The following is a 20,479-nucleotide window of genomic DNA, read 5'->3' on the forward strand; positions in this document are numbered from 1 at the left end:
ATATCGTGTAGGGCCCCCGCGAGCACGCAGAAGTGCTTCAACACGACGTGGCATGGATTCGATCATTGTGTGAAGTAGTGCTGGAGATAGTTGACACCATGAATCCTGAATCCTGCAGGGCTGTCCATAAACCAGTGGGAGTAAGAGGGGGTGGGAAATCTTCTGAACATCCCGTTGCAACGCATCCCAAATATGTTCAATAATGTTCATGTCTGGGGAATTTGGTGGCCAGCGGAAGTGTCTAAATTCAGGAGAGTGCCGCTGGCCACCAAATTCCCCAGACATGAACATTATTGAACATATTTGGGATGCCTTGCAACGGGATATATAAATTTACAATGCTGTCAATGGTAAAGTGCAAAATACATGCTCCCTCGTCACAGCTGGGGATCGAACCACCGACCTCTAGGATTGTTGACTCTAATTTAATTTGCTTTAAATTTCTTCAATTGTCGGAAGAAATAAATCCTTATAGTTTATATTAAGAAAAGGCATACTGTACATCTTAACATATTCAGCTCGAATATTATCTACTTAATGTGTAAATGAAGAAATCTAAGAGTGCGAGTTTTTGATTGCCATGTTAAGAATAGGAAAATCCGTGATTCAGTTTTGCTGTGTAAAATCTTCCAAAACATTTGCTACTGAAAAAAAAATGTTTCCATTTGTGTTAGTATAGAGTTTTTATATTTTGTCCAATCCTTGTATGTAGATTTTATAGTTTTAGCCTTATTTTGAAGGTAGTGCTTTTTCAAAATAATATATCGATTTGATGCAAAAATATGCAGGATCAAAGCTGAACATTTGCAGAGATACCAACTTGCTCCCGACAGAGGATAAATATTTTCCAGTGGTAGTCTTTTAATGTATGATTGGTTTAGTAAATTTGATTTATAGGGTTTTTACTCGCTACTAATTCCAAATAATTGAAAAGCTTATATGAAGCTCCACTTTGTTACAGTTAAGCCGTGTTGAGTCTTTTAAAACGTCAGCAAAATTTATCGAAAATCTGAAATTTTTAGTTTTATAACCATCGTTGAACTGCCGACCCAATTTTTGGATTTACGACTACTAATGTTCAACTACGTAGCCTTGTAATTTTCAACCTAATCCAGAAAACTTCTGAATCAAGTATTCGGAGAAATTTGCCTCAGTGGAAGACTTTTTGATGAAACTAACCAGCATTTGCGTCAAATGGGGAGGAAAATCACGAAGACCATCCACGGTTAGCAAGACGCAAAGGGACTCTAACCCATGATCCGTCTACCACTGAGGATATTCTTACGTCAGCACTGTGGTCGGTGCAATCCGGATGTAGGATTCGTATCATCCAGCCATTGCTGGGATTTGAACCCGGTTCACCTCATTGGAAGGCGAACGCTCTATTCTCTAAGCCATCACGACTCACAAATTTTAGTTTGTAGTTCTCTACTGTTTTTTTAAATGTTTTTGGAATCATGAGCAGTTGGCACCTCTGTATTTGGTGGTAAAGTATAAGAAAATCTCACTTTTCTAGTGGTTTTGATTGGTTTTCATACGTCTTAATATTATACAGTGACACAAAATTGCCCTTTTACAGGAAGGTTTCGTTTTTTATTACCATATTATTGTTTCAGATTTTTCATAAAGCAGAATTTGAGAAAGAATCATAGGTTACAAATTAAAGGGTTCGTTAATGATGGAATTTTAACTAACAATATGGTATAAAAATAACGTTTTCGAAATAGATGGAAGTATATATTTAATCTAAGTAGATATTTCTTTCTGGTACTTACCACTTTAACTTTGAAAAGGCCTAAATATAGATTTTTATATTATTCATACGTATGGCAGGCAGAACTTTTTCCGGTTCTGAAGAACGTTAATAAAGAAACAAATGGCTACTACTTTTATTTTTTTAAAGTAAGGAACCGTCTCAACAGCACAAGTGAAGATCAGAGGTGCGCATCGGTTTATATCTGAAAGATAATTCAGAGATAAATGAATTTCAAAGTATAAAATTTTCAAGAGCAAGCATTTGATTGAAATAGTATAAAAAATTTTCATGCAATCACAAGTATTCATTTACATCTCGTAAAAATTTCTGAAAAAAATTTAGTTTTTGATGCTGATCAAAAATAAAATTTTAAAATCGGGTTGGACGATAATCATTTTTTCCTCAAAATTTCGCCCCAATCCTTCCTCATGAGTTTTCCTGCTTTATTCATCACTACACTTTTCTTTCATCATTTTGCCTACTCATGAGCAGGAATCATTTTTCCTTAGCACGGCCCAATTTAATTGTGCAATAACTCTCGGGGAGAACTGATTTTTCCCACTACTAACTCGTTAAATTAAGTTTCACTTTTTAGATTTGCTAAAATTTAGTATAAAATGCAACTGATGGCGATCGAAATCCAATTTGTACTTTAGTGACCCTTGGTTTATACTAAATAAACATTTACAAATGGTAGAATAAAGCTTAATTGAAAATCTGTATTGCCTTTTATGTCAAAGCTAATCTAAACAAATCTCTAAGAAGCTAATAAGAAAAATTACTTTTCGTCATTTTTTTTAAAAGTAAATTATCTTCTTGTCACTCTGTATATAGCCTATTATTGCAAATTAAAGAAAATTCTTCACAACCAATTCTCAAGTTATGGTCTTTTAAATTAAATATTTGTTTCACCTATTGCATTGTTTTAAGTCTATAGCTTATTTTAATGAAGATTCATGTTACAATAAATAAATAAACACATAAAAGAATTTTATTTACAGAAAAATAGAAAACTTTATTAATGATAATTATATATTTTTATCGACGTCAAGAAAAATTCTGCAAATAAGATAAAATTCTTCCAACATTCCTCTGTAAAACCAATGAACATGAAATAGGATTTTGATGATAAGTAGGATACATAAACAGTGATATTTAGTCGTCATAGAAAGAACAATTCATTTTAAGTTAGTTTTCATAAATGTACATATTCATTTCTGTGTTTTCTTATTTTACGAAGAGAAAAATATTCAAGTAAATTTCTCGGATCAATTTGTATTAAATTTCATCTGTACATGAGCAATTGTTTGTTGGTCATATGGTTGGTGCGTTGTTGTTGAGCGTTTGTTTTTCTTCCTTATGATTGCTAGTTTTTTCACAGTTGTCCAAACATTATAGTGGGAGGAGACGCTAATATATGTTTACCTGAATCTGATTTATCAGAATATGATTTCTCAGAATGTAATTCATCAGAATGTAAATGATCAGAATGTGGTTCATCAGTATTTGGTCTTCTAATTTGTCTCCAATTAATACTGAAATTTAGAGAAAAATTCACAGTTATGAATTTATTTTCAATCCATAGCAAATATATTTATTAGAGAGGTAAATTAAAAAAAAAAATGTTAAAAAATACACTAAAATATGTAAAAACTGAAGTTTAAAAATATATTTTTTACTTTTAAAGGAGATAAGAAAGTCTTATTCATGTACAATTGCTAAAATATAAATTTTCTTAGCGGGCAAAAAAAAAAAAAAAAAAAAAAAAAAAAAAAAAAAAAAAAAAATTCACAGTTGTGTCGCTAAAATTTTGTTTAACTAAAATAATTGATTGACAGTGCATTTATTGATGAGAGAATTCCAGAAAATGCTGATTGTGTTAAAAAAAACAATTTTACAAATCTTTAGGAAAAATCATCTCTGCTTATATCGTCAGAAATAGGCTACTAATTAAAGGAAATTCAATGAATCACTAAAAAGTAATTTCATACCATTCACAAGTACAAGGATTGTAATTTTTTTCAAACTCTTCAGCCTCTTCCACAGTTTTAGGAATTTTTTGACCATCCGTTTCAGGAAGAAATAGGGCGCATAAGACTGCGATGACCATAAGACTACCGAATACATAAAAAGGTACGAATCCACCAAACTGGTTCTAAAAATTTTAAATATGCAAATAAAGTATCATTTTTAATATTTATAAGCAATTTATTGCATAATAAATTTATTTTAAAGAGCAAGAATGCTTCATTAATTAATATGCTTTTTAATAATTTACTTTTTGAAACCTAATAAAGTAAAAGTAAATTTTTGTGTATGATTCCAATTCCTTAAAAAATAATTTTATAATTTTAATTAAATAATAATTTTATAATTTTTTCTGAAAATTTGCTGATTGTTATGTAAACATATAATAAATATTTAAACATGTACCATTTTTTTTTTTTTTTTTGCATTGCGAAAAATTATTTTAAATTCAAAATAGAATACGCAAAACGTTCTTAATTGCCAACCAATTATTTTTTTTTTATAAATTTGCGCTTATTTATTTTAATTTATAGGAGTTAAACTTTGAATTTTAATTCGAATGCCAAAGGTGTTGACACAGTTTTACAAAACGTTAAAAGAAAAAAAAAAAATAGTTGATTCAATTATGAAGCCAAAATACATTTTTGAGTAAAGATTCAGAGATTCTTAGACCCTAAAAATACTATAATGTAGTAGCTACAGTACCCAATAAAAATGATAAATGGTTTCAAACTTCTGTTAAAGACTGACAAAATATTTAAGCTTTATATTGTATTCTAATCCAATATTATCAAAACTGGAAGTTAGAGACTCAAATAATTATCACTAAAGTTATTAACATGCCACGGTTGTCAAAATATTCTACCTAACCAATAAAATACATGTATGCTCTCCATCTTACAATTACTATAGAATTTTCTTAGTTTCAGAATATATTTTGCCAAATGGTAGTAGCTAAGGTGCTATGCTTCATATTGTATTAAATTCAAATTAAAAAGATTTTGCCGGCTACTACATTCAACTAACTTAAACAAACATGTCAAATTTCAGTTTGACAAATGGTCATGCTTTAAGTGTTGATAAAAGTTTGATTAAAATGCCACTAGTTTTGGATTTTTTTGCTTTTGTGTATTACCTGCGGAAGAATATTTTGCAGAAACTTCAAATGTTAGTGGGTATGATAATGTTAAATTCTCTCAAATAAATTTTGGAAATATTTTTATTTAATCGAAATTTCAAGAAAAAAGGCCATATCCAGGGTCAATTTTCTTCACTATTTTACCACTACAAGTGCATGACGCTGCAGTAGATTTTAATTATGACTTTATTGGTGCAGCAATCGTTCCATAGCTCTGCATTAGAATTCAATCATCACACTCTAACAATTTACTTGCACTGCAGTCGCATTTAGTAGCGCAGCAATAGCAGCACATTAACCAAATATATTCAAGAATCTGTTTTATGATTTTAGCAGTCAATTCTTATCTGTTATGTTTTTTTCCTAAATAATTCATGATTAAAACGAGTTAAAGATAAAGTTACATATAATGGAGAAGAGTCATAGTTTGATAGTAAGAATTGAATTATGACTATGTCGTAATTCTCTCGACGAATTTTTTTTTTTTTTTAATTTTTAACACGACGTTGCGACCAATCATAAATAATTTTAATGAGATAACTGCCAAAACCATTTTTACATTTTTGCAAATTGTTCTCTAATTTCAATGCTTTGTGGGGATTTTTTTAAAATTTATTTATTTTTTTGACGAAAGGTAATTAATTTTGCGAAAGTCTTAAAAAAATAAAAATATAAACATAAAATCAAAACTTTAACTTCAATTATTTTGTGAATTTTCTTACCAGAAATACAATATACGAAGAAAAGCACGCTGCAAAAGTTCCTGCAAAAAAACTAAGTTTTATGCCCAAAGACTTGAGTGGAACTGGGAGTAAATCTGGTAACTCTGGACAAAAAGCGTACAAAGCATTGTACGCTATACTTACACCAGCTTTAGCTATTATTGTTACTATGATATTAAATCGTTGATATTCTGCAACAAAAAATTTTTAAGCAAAATTAATAAAAATTATCATTTATATTATAAAAAAAAGTAGCTCACAATTCTTACAAATAAGGTAAATTATATTCTCGTTTAGTAGATGTAAGAGCTAGATGTTTCAACTTGCCGTGAAGTTAGATTTACTTATGAGCTTGATGTTTCAGTTTGCCGTGTTGTAAATTTATTTACAAGCATTATGTTTCAATTGGTTTACCAAAAATATTCACGTGGTGTGGTAAAGAACCCTCTAAGGCAAATGAAAGTTTCTCTGAATGAGCAACAACTTTTCTTTTTAACCGGAATATCCATGTATTTGAGATTAAGAATTATTCCTTTAATCGTGATTGTTTTACGATAAACTTTCTAAAACAAGGAACATAATGCACGATACAAATTTTGCTACCACTAAAATGATTTTGGTGGATTACTGAGAGGCCTGGGCAATGTTCGTGCAATTCTTAGGAAGTTTCAATAGTGCTGTTAATGTTCTAATTAAGAAGCTACAAAATTCTTTTTATAACTTTCAATTTAAAGTTACAAATTCTATTTTATGATCTGGTTGGCCTAGATGGGCTCCTGAGGCCAATAATGGCCCTTTTCTCATTCATCCTGTAATGAGAACATATGCAAAAACAATAGACAGATTACATAAAATGCAACAAATAATGTCACAGATCAAGGTAGAGAAAAAAGAATGGCACTTTGCCATGGTAATAAGTAACAAATAATTGAATGTATAGAAAAGTTCAAGACATATTTACAAGTAGGGAAACGAAAATTACAAGAAGGAAAAATATTTACAAAAAATGGGAAGAATTAACAAATATTCATAATGAATAACGTTAAAATCATGAAAAACTTCTTTAACAAAAAAGTGTACCTCTGTTAAAGTAGAGACGGGTTTGAATTCACGAGCCGTGACACTCACTATCATTTTCATAAATAAATATTAAAAGAATTTTGTCTTTCACAACATATTAATTATTTAAAAAAGTATAGTTAATCATGCAATAATTCCATTACAGCAGTGTTTCCCAAAATGTGGAGCGCGTACCCCCAGGGGTACGGGAGCAGTTTAGCTGGGGTACGCGTTTTTATGCGAAATATCTTGCAACAAACGAAAATTTCAAAACATTTTAGTTAAAAAGTTATTTTTAGCTAGCCATGAAAATTTACGATTATGTATTTTTCAATTGACTATTTTTAGAGTTAACAGTTAATTAATTAATAGTGGTGTCAACAGCCAGTTGTGATTTTTAACTTTTGTACAATTTTTTTATAGTAAAAAATACATTCATTTTTTTATTAGTGGTACACAGCGTTACGAAAAATTTAGAAAGGGTACATAAAAGTCATAAGTTTGGGAAACACTACATTACAGCTATAGTTTAGTACCACAGGAAATATGTTGATAGGTAGTGTATTGGTTGAGTCAAATGCTATAACATAAAGCCACCTCCTCCTAAAACTAAACACATTCGCATGGGTTTTTAAAAGTAGTAGAGTTTGACCATTATGCAATGAAAACCATCAGTTTTTAGAACGTGAGAACATAGCAAAAATCTCAGTGCGCTGCAGCAAAGCCGCATTAACTTATTCATCGGATTTTTGCCAAGCACCAAATAAAAAAGTCATGAGGGGGAATTGGTTGAACATGTGATGAAATCAATGGGAAATTAAACATAATTAAGATTAAATTAGATTAGAATATAATAATATAATATTTACAGGGGTCAGAATAATATTTATACATACGCAAAAGTAATAAAATAGAAAACAATAGAGAAATAAAATAATAGAGAGATAATATAAAATAAATACAACTATTTTCACATTTACACGAGATTGACGAGAAAATTTGTCATCGGCAAAGAAAAGATTATATAAGCGTTAGTCAAGCATCTACCTTGTCTGTGACTCTATTATAGTGATGATCCAGGTGTCCTGGCAATACCACTCGTCACTGGATCACTCATTACACTAAGGTTACCAATTGATTGTCCCCACGCCTGAGACTCATTTCAGTAAACAAATTTACACAATAGCCATTTAATACAAAATCTTATAGTGGTAGCATATATTTGTCCTAAAATCTGTTTAATTAATGTATAAGATTAGTTTCTGTTACTTTTTTGGTAACCACCGCATACTAATTCATCAAATGCATACCCATACCTGCCAACTCTTCCGGAAGATTTTATTTTCATATTTAAAGTGGTAGTAAATATATATTATTTTTTCTCTTATAAATTTAATTTTTAAATGATTTTGATCACCACTATTCTTACAAAAATTAAGCACATATATAAATATGCGTTACTATCATGGTTGTCAACTTAAGTTTTCTCAAATACAACGTATTTGTTTGCTTAAAATTGAAGTTTTAAATTCCATTTTAATACCACTGGGAAAAATTATAATGGAAAGGATTAAAAGTTGGCAGGTATGCATACCTGTCACCTTTTAATCCTACCAAAGATGATTTTCACCAGTGGTAGTAAAATGGAATTTAAAGTACAATTTATGGCATAGGCATATACGGACTATCGCAACAGTATTACATAGTATTATATATCATTAATTTTTTTTAAAAACAGAGTGGTGGATATGAAAGATAATAAATTAAGTTTATAAATGCAAGGAAGCATACATTTTACTACCACTTTAAACATGGAAATAAAATTTTACGCCAAATGCGTAAAAGTTGGCAGGTATGCATATGTATAAATATTAAAGCAAGATCAATTTTCTTCTGGCACTTTTATCAATTTTCTTTTTGGTTTATGAGCGAAACTGGTTATAAGCCAAACAGATATCAACAGAAACAGAACTTATTTACAGAAATTCCATAAGTTGGAGGCTGTGCTACTTTTTAACCCTTTGCTCTCGAAAGTGCTTTAATGGCTCCATAAATTATCTACCATCCCGCGAGCTAAACTTTTTAAGACTTAAATGCTTAGTAACTGCTTTATTTAATGGTCTCTATGTGTTATATGGTGATTGTGTAAGCACCCAGCAGATATGCCAACTTTCTCCACTTGAAAAAAAAATGTTTCTTTAGTGGCGTCAAGCTTTAATTTACTTTTTTTAGTTAAGCATTTAAAGTAATTTTTAAACCACTACATATCAAAAGCGCAAAGTATCATATCAAATGTAACTTTATTGAAATTATCTCGTGGTGATATTTCTTAAAGATCATGCGTAATTATTCCACAAGTTTTACTATTTAATTCACTTCCAATATATTAACACTTTTGAAGAAAGCGGAGCAGTTATATAACCACGCATACATGCCAACTGCTCCGGATTAGACAAAATATTTTAAAAGCAAAACGGTAGAGAACTACAAACTACAATTTGCAGAATTTCGGTTAATTTTGCCAACATTTTGCAGGGCTGTCAGCTTTCTGCTCTTTTCGTAAAAATTTATTCTAGTGGTAGCTCCATCTTCTTCTTTTAAACTTACTTTCCACACCACTACACATGAATAAGTTAAAAGTTAGCATGCATAGTTTTAGCCAAAATCATTATCAATCAACAATTTTAAACAGAGATAAAAACAAAATATTAGCGTTTATATATATATTTTGTAACCACTTTAAAAATGAAACTAAAAAATCTTCGACGAAAATTGCTTTTTTTTTTTTTTTTTTTTTTTGTGGTTTAACCTCTTCAGACCCGAAATGGCACCCTCAAGTCCGGCCTGGAAATTATTTTAAAATGGTAGCTAATTTGTTTAAAAATATACATACTTTGAAGAATTCATATCTGAAAAAAATATTTTCCTTTCACTTATCGTAGTGTGAAAATTTCAAAACTGATTTTTAAAAACTTTTTTTATGAATTTTCTATGATTACTTTATGAAGTTTTAAGCAGTCTTGAGAAATATTCATTACCACTCTTTCACTTTTTCCAGGTTGTGAGTATCTTGTAATTTAATATGTATCCTAATGGATACATTGGGTCTAACGAGGTTAGACTAGATACACGTCCGCAAAACAGACTATGCTTACTTAGTGAACCCGAATGTATTTTCACACTTTGTTTTACAAATTGATTTTCAAATCAATAAAAGTTCGCACCATTTGTAAACAATGGGCTTCCCTTGTTATTCTTACTTCTAAAAGGATAAGGGAAAAACAAAATAAAGGCTGCGATGGAAAATCCTGTTAATGTTGTGACCCTTCTACAAGTAAACGTCAATAGTATCCATGAGGAGAAATGAATAGGAGTTTCAATGCCTACAGCCAGGAGGAAGTTCATGAATTGATTACCATCTAAGTTCCGCGTGTTCATGTTAAGACCGAAGTAGGGAATAGAAACACACATCCTAGAATGGAAATACGTAGAACATTTGATCATTATTTTAATTTCAGGGTGTTCCGTAGAGAACACTCTTAAGTATCTTTAACATTTTTGCCAAAAAGGAAGACAAACAAATTGAATGTTTATGATTGATTTTAATACACACGATCGAGCTTGTGTATTAAAATGTTTGAATCTTTATTTGTTTTGTATTGTATCAATGTATGTACAGATCAAATTTCATTAAAATCGGTCCCGTCGTAGTTCTAGAGATAATCGACCAAGTCTGCAAATTCTCTTAACTTCTTACACCAGTGTATTTCGATTATCGACCCCAAATGCCAATGTTCCATTTTTGGAACGTGTCTCTTTTTCATAATGATAAACATTGATATTTCAATTATTTTACTGTTAACGCTAATTTTGGATAAGAAAGACAGTTGTTGATTCACCAAAATATTTAAATAATAAAGTTCATATTTAATTATTAAAATTCAATATTGTTATATTTATAAACAGAGTTGGTTACTAAATGAATATAATATTCACTAAGCTTAATCACAATTGTTCTAACTTCTCTTCAAAGGGCTCTTTTCGTATTCTTACAAAATATGAGTTCGGCTGTTAAAAGGTTATTTAAAAAATGTGCTTTTTTCGATACGTCGAACTTATTTTACTCGACTTTTGCGAAAGTCCGTCTTTTTCAATACAAATTTTGACCTATGTCTACATTCCTTCAAACGTTCATTTCACGTTATGTCTATTATCCTAAAAATGTATTTTGATCAATTCTTATTTTTACTAACACGCGTATCAAGTTATCCATATTTCTTTAAAATTGCATTCAGAGTTAACGGAAAAGCGTTTTTTGGCGTTAAAGAATTTTCAAAAATTCAGGAGGTTTTATCATGAATCATGGAAAATATATAGATAATATCATTGTGTATAACAAGATACTGCCAATTGAATTAACTCAGTCAGATAATAAAAAATATATTACCAACATATTACAATCAGTATGAGCCTCTTTCTCAATAATGGATATTTGAAAATGGTCTTAATGGTAAGTTTAGGCTTCGGGCGAGTTTCTCTTTTATATATATCTCCAATTATCTAAGGAAGAATAATAGAAGATATTGTAATGTTTCGATAGTTTTGCATACGATATTTGGTATATTTACTGGGTTACCAACCACAGGTGACTAAAAATGTAAAAAGTGGTGTCTAATTAAAATTCAAAATTTTATTACCAGAGATTGAAAGAGATGTGATTCTGTTAAACGCCACAACATTTCAGATCATGGGTTGCAAAAACTGTCTCAATGGATGGTGTTTTCTACACTAAGGAACGCTGCAAGCTCGGTACCGCCTAAATTTCCGGGTTACTGTTTCCATTGTATTTTAAAGCCATTTGGCATCATTGTGTTTTGAGATTCTAGCAAACAATGTATTTGATTACTTACTTGTGTTTACAATGCTAAAAGTGTTAACACTAACGTAAGATGGTGCACAGCTTGCAACAAGAACAAACAGTAATAAACTTATGGAAAGAGGCCATATCAAGACTGCCAAAAAAGCGAGTTATTCAAAATCTAGCAACCATGTTACTTTTTTAACAATATATCTCTAAATAATTAAAACAAATTTTCACTTCAAACTCTCCAGAATTACATAATAACATTAATATCTTATGAAATACGGCAGATTTGAGCTCAGAAATAATCTAATTTATTTCTTTTATTGAAAGCAAAATTATCCGTTTGAAAACATCGCCTCGCAGAATAAGCTGTAGTAAGTAGCTGCAAACTTTCTAACCGGAACTAGAGCAGGCATACAGCTCGAGATTGTTATTGTTTACATTTCTACAGAAAACACCATCCATTGATGTTTGTCGTCGGATTGATTTTCATATCCTGCCTATGTACGCGTTTCAAGACGTCACAAAATACTTTTCCTTCTTCAGCATTCATATTTATATTAAAATTACTGTCAAGCCAGTAATTATACGTTAATAATAAAAAGAATATGAAAATGTTTTAAATTATTATTATGTAAATACATTAAAAATACCTGCTAGTGAAAATGAAAATAAAAACAGCAGTGGTCGCCATAGCAACGCCTGCAATGACGACGCATGCGCACTGTTTACTATTACTCTTGAACACAGTTGAAAAGTGTGTATATGTCGTCAAATCCAAACCAAGACCCATTTCGCCATTTGGGTAATAAACAAAAATGACTTAAACTTCTGTTTTCGCATTTTTAGTCGCCTGTGGCATCCTTGTATTTATAATTTAAATGTTGCGAAGTTCATATAGGATTTGAATTGGCATCATTTCTGCAATATAAGCGTGGGCACAGCTAGGTGAATTTTAGTAAAGTGTTGACAAGCATTTCTTGGGTATTTTTTTTTCTTCAAACGTCTAACGTTTATAACAACAAGTCCTTAACCATCAATTTTTTTAAGGCGAAAATTAACGAAATTGAGCCACATTTATGCAAAATAGTCACCTAAAAGATCAACAAAAACATGTATATGTGCCAACAAAATCACGAATTCCACTTACGTCATATGGTATTTCATATGTAACCCCATATTATATATTTAAAAAATCAATAATAATTCACTAAGTTTTCTAGCAAAATTATTTTTGCATGAATTTTGGGACACTATGAAAATGCAAAACGTAAAATAAAGCTAAGAATTTTAATTTGAAAAAAAATTCGTATCCAGTTGACATATTTAAAAGGTTTTGTTTGAAATTTAATTTATCAAGAATTTTTCGACCGATTTCGCTCAAATCTTATATTTTTCCATATAAATTTACATTCTTTAAAATGATGCAAAAATTGTATACCTTACAATTCAAATTTTTTTGAGCATTCTAAATAAATTAATAAAAAATAATAAATATGTGCTTAAAGTTACTTTCTGAATGGAATTATCTTTGAAATTTTATAATTGTGAGTAAACATTTTCAAATTCGCTTAAAAATTCTCGAGATATAGAGAAATACGCAAGAAGTAAAATTAGCATGAATGGTTCCAAACTTTGGAGCGCTCTCTTGACCAAACTATTGGGACCATTTTTTCAGATTGCCATTACCCCCTAAATTTTGGGGGTCAGATTTTCGAATCCGACGATAAAAAAAGGTATGATTATTCAAAGAAAATACGTTTTTGTGTCTGATTTCGTAACTTAAAATATCGTGCGACCTAATGATTATATTTGAGATTATCCTCTCGAGCCATTAAGTCATAGAGCGTGAAATTCTGATCATTAGATCAAAAGTTATTCAGCATGGTTCCTTATCTTTGGCACATCAACTTAGACAACCTCCTTTATCACAGCCTAATTTTTCAATGCGCTCTCTCGTAGTAAAAAGGCTCTGATTTTTACAGTTACGATACTTGTTATATTAAAAATTTGCAGCACTAAATGTTGTGAACTAATTTAGCTTCTAAAACCTACAATAGCGATATTAGCTATTTAAGTTATTAAATGCCAAAAAGTTGTACATCTTCGTAAAAAGAAAAAAAAGAAAGAACGATTAGTTTTTTTCGCTAAAAAGTTGCTTGTATTTCAATGCTTCTGAGTTTCTTGATCTTTCGGAGGCTTTGCCTTCACATAAAATAACGAATATAATGCAATTTAAATAACTGCGAGAGTTTATAACAGTTTCGTTTAGATCCCTTTTTTGCCTATATTTAACGAGCGTCATCTATGTTGATTATGAAAATGGCGTAATTCGTCATTCTGAAAAAATTTCACAATATTTTGTTAATGAAAAACAGTTGTGACCTAATTTGCGAATATTAAACTTTTCTGAGCTCATAAAAATGTGTAAAAGTTGACAATTATGTTCATTAATATTTATGATTTTCATCCAGGTGGAAAAATCTCGCCAAATTGGTGATTTTTAATAAAGTTTAACAATATTTTTAAATAAAATTTATTTGCCTGTTCCAAAGCTAGAAAATTCTTTACGGCAAGATGGCATTATTTAGAATTATAGCATCGCCTTTAAGCAGTGGATTTGTTTATTTTGCTTCTCGAAAGAGTTTCGAAAATCACTCTGAAGATTCGAACTTTGGTGTCGTTAGTTAATATCCTGTGTTTGGTGAAAAAATTAAAATGAAAAAGCGAGAAGAAAAAAAACGAGATGCAACTAGATGCGACCAATATGATTTCGCCACAGGGTGAAGGGAAACATCTCTGAGTGTAGTAAATGCAACCGTAATCTGGCCAGTTTTCAAGTTGCTTGCCATCACTTTCTTTAACTATAGGTATTCTAGCTTCAACAACTTTGCCAAATTAAGTAGATGTAAATTATAGAATGCTTTTATGTTATTTATACGCAATTTACGTAAATAAATTTTGAAGCTTTTCAGTGAATCGAACTCTTGATTTAATTTGTCCTGATCCTAAATTTTTTTAGCCTGGTTTGTGTAATCAACGTTTAAATGTTAAATTTGCTTACTTGTACTTTATATAATAAGAGAGTCATGTTTTGAATTTTGAGGCCATTTAGTTTGTTCATTGAATGTAAAATATCGACAACATCTTTATACCTCCCACGAGTGATCAGCCAACTTGGAGATTCTGGAAGTATCCTAAAAAATTAATAATGTAAAAATGTTTTAAAATTTAAGAACTATGAAGGACTTTTAACAAACTATTTAATTAAATCTAAACAATAGAAATAGTTTAGATATAATACAATATTAATTTATTTGTTATATAATATTTAAAGAATAAATTTGTTACTAAATATTAACTAAAAAAGGATTTTAATTCAGGGTGATAACTTAAGGGAAGATATGTAGAAGTATACTCGAGGCAAAGATAGTCTTTTTGCCTTTCAAAGGTCACGAAAGGCTGCTCAAAAAAGTGAATACTATTTATATTTAAAAAAATAATTATAAATATGAATGATTGAGGTAAGAGAGTGTAAAAAAATAGTCTGTAGTTTTCTAAGGTTGAGGTCAAAGCTAAAAAAGAATATTATCAATTAGTGTTTTTTTCCTTTTTCGGTCCTGCACTCCCTTATGTAAGCTCGGGGGTCACCCTTAAAAAGCCAATGAGGGAAACGAGGGGTAGGACAACTTAAAAGTAGACCAATGAAAAAAATAAGGGTTGTTCAAAATTCAACCCCTCAAGAAACCATTGGCCGATAGAAGGAGCAAGTAAAGGACAACACGTGGTCGAAGGGGGGTCACGACACCCTCGTGTGAACGGGGAAGCGAGGTCAAAAAGGCTAAAGGTTAAAAATGACGATTACCGTCCGGTTCGCAATTAAAAGTACACAGCTGTGTGAGAAAAAGGAAAAAAGTCACGCGGTGAAGGGGACAAGACATAAAAAACCTATATATCTATCTAATTCTCCATCGGATGCAGCTGCAACTAAAAAAAGGGTCCAAAATCCTCCCACGCAGGTGCTAGGAAGAGGGGTCCAAGATGATGGGTGCAGCGCATATCAGATTACCGCACGTGCAAAAAAATAAGATTGGGAAATATCACATGAGGGGAGTGCATGACCGAAAAAGGAAAAAAACACTAATTGATAATATAAATAAATTACAATTGCATAAAAAAATTATAAAATACAATAAATCTATAATAGTTAATAATTAAAAAAAATGTAGTAAATAAACATGTACATTATAAATTGATAAATTTTTCAAATGTAAACTGAATGTTAAATGAAGTTAAAAGCAGTAATTCGTAAATAATAAATTGAGAGTTAAGATAATAAAAGTAAAGCAAATTAAGAAAACAAAATTAAAGCAAATACTTGTGATAATTAACATTATCACAGTTTGTAATAAAACACTATCACTCACTCAGGGGATATAACGAGCGCTTCCCAATGAGGTATACCGGTCTCGAATTCCAGTACTTCTAGATAAGAATTATGCACCCGGCTGGCACCAATCACAGTGCTAACGTAAAATATTCTCAGTGGTAGACAAATAATGGGTTAAAATCTCCTTGCCGTCGGGCTTATAGGGCTGGAAGTTTTCATGATTTTCCTTTCGATGTAAACGCAAGTGCGTTTTAGTTCATTCAAAAAGTCCTTCACGAAGGCTAGTTTGTCTCAAAGCTTGATCCAGGAGTTTCTGGGTAGGGTTTAAAATTACAACGGAGTTGAACATTGCTAGTCGTAATCTCAGAATTGGGTCGGCTGCTCTACGCCGGATATAAAATAAAATACAAAAAATAATACCATTTGAAACGTAGAATTTCTGTTCGATTCCATTTGGTTCGAAACTTAACAAGATGCAAGGAGACTAACGAATAATGCGTGAAGAAAAACTTAAAACTTACCAGAATGCTATAATGAAAATAAGAAGGGCGCTGCATGAGCTTATGGACGTCAAATATACCCATGATCTTGTGGCGTAAGCAAGGAAAGGAACAAGGCAACTACCAGCACACCAACATTTAGTAGAAATCTCATTTACCCTCACTCTCAGTTTTGGATGAACTAGTTCCATAACTATTCGAAAAGAAATTGTAATGAATGATATTATTAATTTAATAAAATGCTGAAAAAATGCTATAGGTGGGTAAAAAATTCTAATGATAATGGAAATAATGAAATAAAATTTTGAAAGCCGGCGTATAACAAATAGAAAAAATGAGCAAGTAATTTTGTTTTTGCTGTTAGGCATAAAGCGAAAAACTTTCGAAAGATATGGAGAGAATTTTCTACAGTTGAAGAAAAGTGATTTGGAGGTGATTAAAAAGTTATGCGCTTAATATTTTTCGTTTTAGTTCGGACCAGATCAAACTACTTTCTACATTTTTAGTCTACAACATTTAAGTGGTCCAAAATCAAAAACAAACTTTATTTATTTTTATTATGCATAAATTTTTTTTAAAAAAAATGTGGGAAGAATTCTCTGATTTATCGAAGAATGATTGGAAAGTGACGTGCTATACCATTTTTATTTTAGGCCTGATTAAAATATTTTCTTTTAAAGTCGTACTAAAATAATAAATTAAAAACGGTGAAAACTCGTTTTTTAAGTGAACTAAAACCGAAAAAATAATTTTCTTTTTGTTAGGCCAAAAACGAAAAACTTTCCAGAGATGTGGGAAGAATTCTCTGCTCTGTAGAAGAGTGAATCGGGGTGATTGATTAAAAAAAAAGAAGAAAAAAATGCTCCCTGCGATTTTGCTTTCTACTTGATAAAAACAAGATTATTAGCTCATTTGTTTTAGCCTTACAAAAAATGAAGTTCTAAAATTTAGATCATTTGTAAACTCTTTAAACATAATCATCTTTCAAAATTCACGTTTACATACTTATGAAATAGCCAGAAGTATATACTGTGGCTAAAGCCATGCCTTCTACTATTCGAAGCAGGATGCATAAAAAGAAAACAGGAACAAGGGTGGATCCAACGTCACTTGCAGCTACCAAAGCAGCAGATGCAAGAAATGTCACTCTTCGACCATACCTATAAAGTGAAGACATTACAAGTTTAATATTTTAACCAAGAATATGCATTCTCATGAACATTACTCATGAAGAGCTTAGTGGATGAAGTAGATTATTGATATTTTTCAGGGGTGATAAGGGATATTAATCAGGGAAATTAATATAAAGTAGCCTAATCAATAAGTGTTTGCTTAATGAAACGGAATTGTTTGGCAAAAGTAATCCACATTAGTTTTGAGTATGGCTGCAAGATTTATATTCAAAATTAAGTAATGATAAATAAAATATGGCAAATAATTATTTGCCCAGCCTTCTAATAAGTAATCATAAAATAGTTCGGATACATCACTTTTTTTCTTACTCTGATCTGAAAATGTTACTTCCATGATTCGTCAACTCAGCTCTTCAATAGTAATAAAAAAAATTTTCAGTGGATCATTGGTAAAGATATTCACGGGAATTATTCTGCATATACCAAATTCATGTGGGAAATATTCAGCATATTCCCTTCAAACTTGGAATTTTGTTTTTAAAAGAATAGATTATTGAGACCATGTAAAACATTTTATACTTTACAAGTCGTTTTTTTTTTTGTTCCTTAATAAGTTAAATTGTAATGGTAAAATTTCTTTTTAATCTAAATATCAAAATATTTTCAATAATTTGAATGAAGCCTCTAACATTCATCAAATATGTCTTGAAAATGATAAGTATGTAATGCCTTTAAAAATTTCGAAAACATCTTTTATATTAAAATTTTTTTTTTTTGTAAAAAGAAAGTTATAGTTCATAACTAACGTTTAAAAATTTAGTAAAAATAAGATAATTATTAATTAATAATTTATAAATAAAATGAAATGCAACTTAATACAATATTTAGAATAGTAAAGAATTCATCAATTTTTAGTTACAATTATCAAAAAAAAAAATCATAATTGCATTTCATTATTAAATAATTTGATGCGTAGTTTGTTGTAGTAGGCTTAGCGACATGATTCGGCAGCAATTCGCTCGAAGATGTCATTGACGAAAGAGTTCATAATGACAAAGAGTTCATAAGACATGGCTTCGCCAAATTCTTTAAATTGAGAGATTTCTCTATTTGTTCGAAAGGAAATTTTTATACCTTGAAAAACTGTTCAGCATCAACATTTGTTATTGGATGATATTTAGAATAACAAATTCATTGCGAAATTTATACTAATTTGTAGAGAAAAAAGGAAGAACAAATAATTGACAAGGAAAATACACTAAAAATGAAAAATATCTTTCAAAATTCATAAATGATTAAAAAAGGTAAAAAAAATCGACAAGGTATAAAAAATGATCGAAAAAAAAGCCATGAATAATGCTTAAAATAGAAAAAAGCAATCAAATATGTCAACTAAAGCTCTCAGTAGATGACAGATGACTTCTAAAAAGACTGTCATCAGTAAATGACAGTCTTTTTAGAAGTATTATGATTGAGGATATTATTTCTTATACAAAGAGACTCTGTTGATTGCTCTGGTAATATAAGTGGGTCTTGATTTGAGCAATAAGAATATATCAAATTATTATTCAAAATCATAAAGGTTTCTAAATGAAGATAGGGTATACGTGTAATGCTTTGTCTTAAATATTTGGAATTCTAATCAGAGTGTTGAGTTTTCTTCCGTCAAAATCATTCTACACCGCTTTTCAGCTACGAACTTTGACTCCTGAGAATGATTTCATATTTTGAAAAATTACATTAATATAGTTCATGATCTTTGTATCACCCCATTCTTTCCTAATATTTAGAAATTTATTTCAACTTAATTTCTATATTTTGGCTACCTAGGGTTCTTACCCTACTTTCCCCCCACCTTTTTTATCCCCATTTCTTTGTACGATTATCTCGTTAAGTCATGTCAATTTGCTATTTTAGGTAAAACGACTTTTTCGTCATTGGCACTTATTTATCTCATGTTTTCTTCGGTCATTTTATTTTTCGTCACTTAGGAAGGTTTTTATTAAAATAATAATAATAAAAAAAAACTGAAGCTACAGTATGTACAGTTTTGAGATACTATTTGTGCTTTTTCACACCTCATTCTCAAAAGTATAAATTGGTTATAGTGCTCCACTAGTCTTAGAAAAATGTAATGGCGGTAATAAAAAAGAGATAAACCTTTATCATTTAATATTTTTGTGACGAATACTGTATGTCATTTTGTAAAAAGAAATTTAAACTTTGTCTAAACAGACCTGAAAATATTAAATTGGTATCTTGAATTTTCTATCAGTGTTGAATTTTTCTACGAACATTGAGAGTATTTGAGACAAAATATTACCTCCATGAAAGAGCAGAAAACAGGGGAGTACCTATGAGTACACCTTGAAACATATTACTAAGTATGAGAGGAACATAATGAGAATCTTTACACACTAAGTTCCACTGAAAGGAAAAAAAAAGGTTAATTGGCAAAGAGAAATATTTTTCGCTTAACGAATATTACTTTACTACAAATCATTTAGATATCAACTTTCTTTTTCTTCTTGGCACTGCAGTATAAAGCAGGCCAGTCTAAACGAGTTTTTTTCCCAACGGTGTCTCTCAGATATTAGTAATTAATGTTGAGAAATCTAAACGAAAAATTTATATAAATGCTCTTTCAAAATCTTTTTCTTATGTATAAGGTTCAAAAAATTTGTGAAAGTTAGAAAAGCATTTCAAAATGTCAAAAAAGCTGTCAAAACCTAAAATTATGAAATATTTACAGAGAAAAAAAGTGTTTTTACTTTTTAAAAGGATATTGAGAGTGAAACCAAACTAATGAGATACACAAAACGGTTTTCAATACAACTAGTTGAAAAGAAGGAGCTCTAAATTCTTTGATAAAGTTTTATTCCGCTAGAA

The 20,479-nt window shown here is 30.3% G+C and overlaps 1 protein-coding gene across 1 annotated transcript; it reads right to left on the reverse strand.

Moving 5' to 3' along the window:
* Positions 1-2,759: 2,759 nt before the first annotated feature.
* Positions 2,760-20,175, reverse strand: LOC122270851 (organic cation/carnitine transporter 2). Its single transcript, XM_087163661.1, has 9 exons — positions 19,914-20,175; positions 17,463-17,617; positions 16,479-16,650; positions 14,632-14,764; positions 11,151-11,263; positions 9,964-10,175; positions 5,645-5,835; positions 3,748-3,911; positions 2,760-3,291 (listed from the first exon to the last, which is right to left on the reverse strand). The coding sequence occupies exons 1-9, from the start codon at positions 19,964-19,966 to the stop codon at positions 3,132-3,134; spliced, it is 1,353 nt and encodes a 450-aa protein (XP_087019787.1). The 5' UTR covers positions 19,967-20,175; the 3' UTR covers positions 2,760-3,131.
* Between the last annotated feature and the right edge of the window lie 304 nt (positions 20,176-20,479).

This window comes from Parasteatoda tepidariorum, chromosome 5 (genome assembly GCF_982258835.1).
Source record: "Parasteatoda tepidariorum strain Cologne lab strain chromosome 5, Ptep-v5.0, whole genome shotgun sequence".
Classification (NCBI taxonomy): Eukaryota; Metazoa; Arthropoda; class Arachnida; order Araneae; family Theridiidae; genus Parasteatoda; species Parasteatoda tepidariorum.

Coding starts and splice junctions, on each gene's coding strand:
- LOC122270851 (XM_087163661.1), bottom strand. CDS start 19,966: ATGTTTCAAGGTGTACTCATAGGTACTCCCCTGTTTTCTGCTCTTTCA. Junction 17,618..19,913: donor TTTTCTGCTCTTTCATGGAG/GTAATATTTTGT, acceptor TTCACTTTATAG/GTATGGTCGAAGAGTGACAT. Junction 5,836..9,963: donor TTTCCCTTATCCTTTTAGAA/GTAAGAATAACA, acceptor TTTTTGTTGCAG/AATATCAACGATTTAATATC.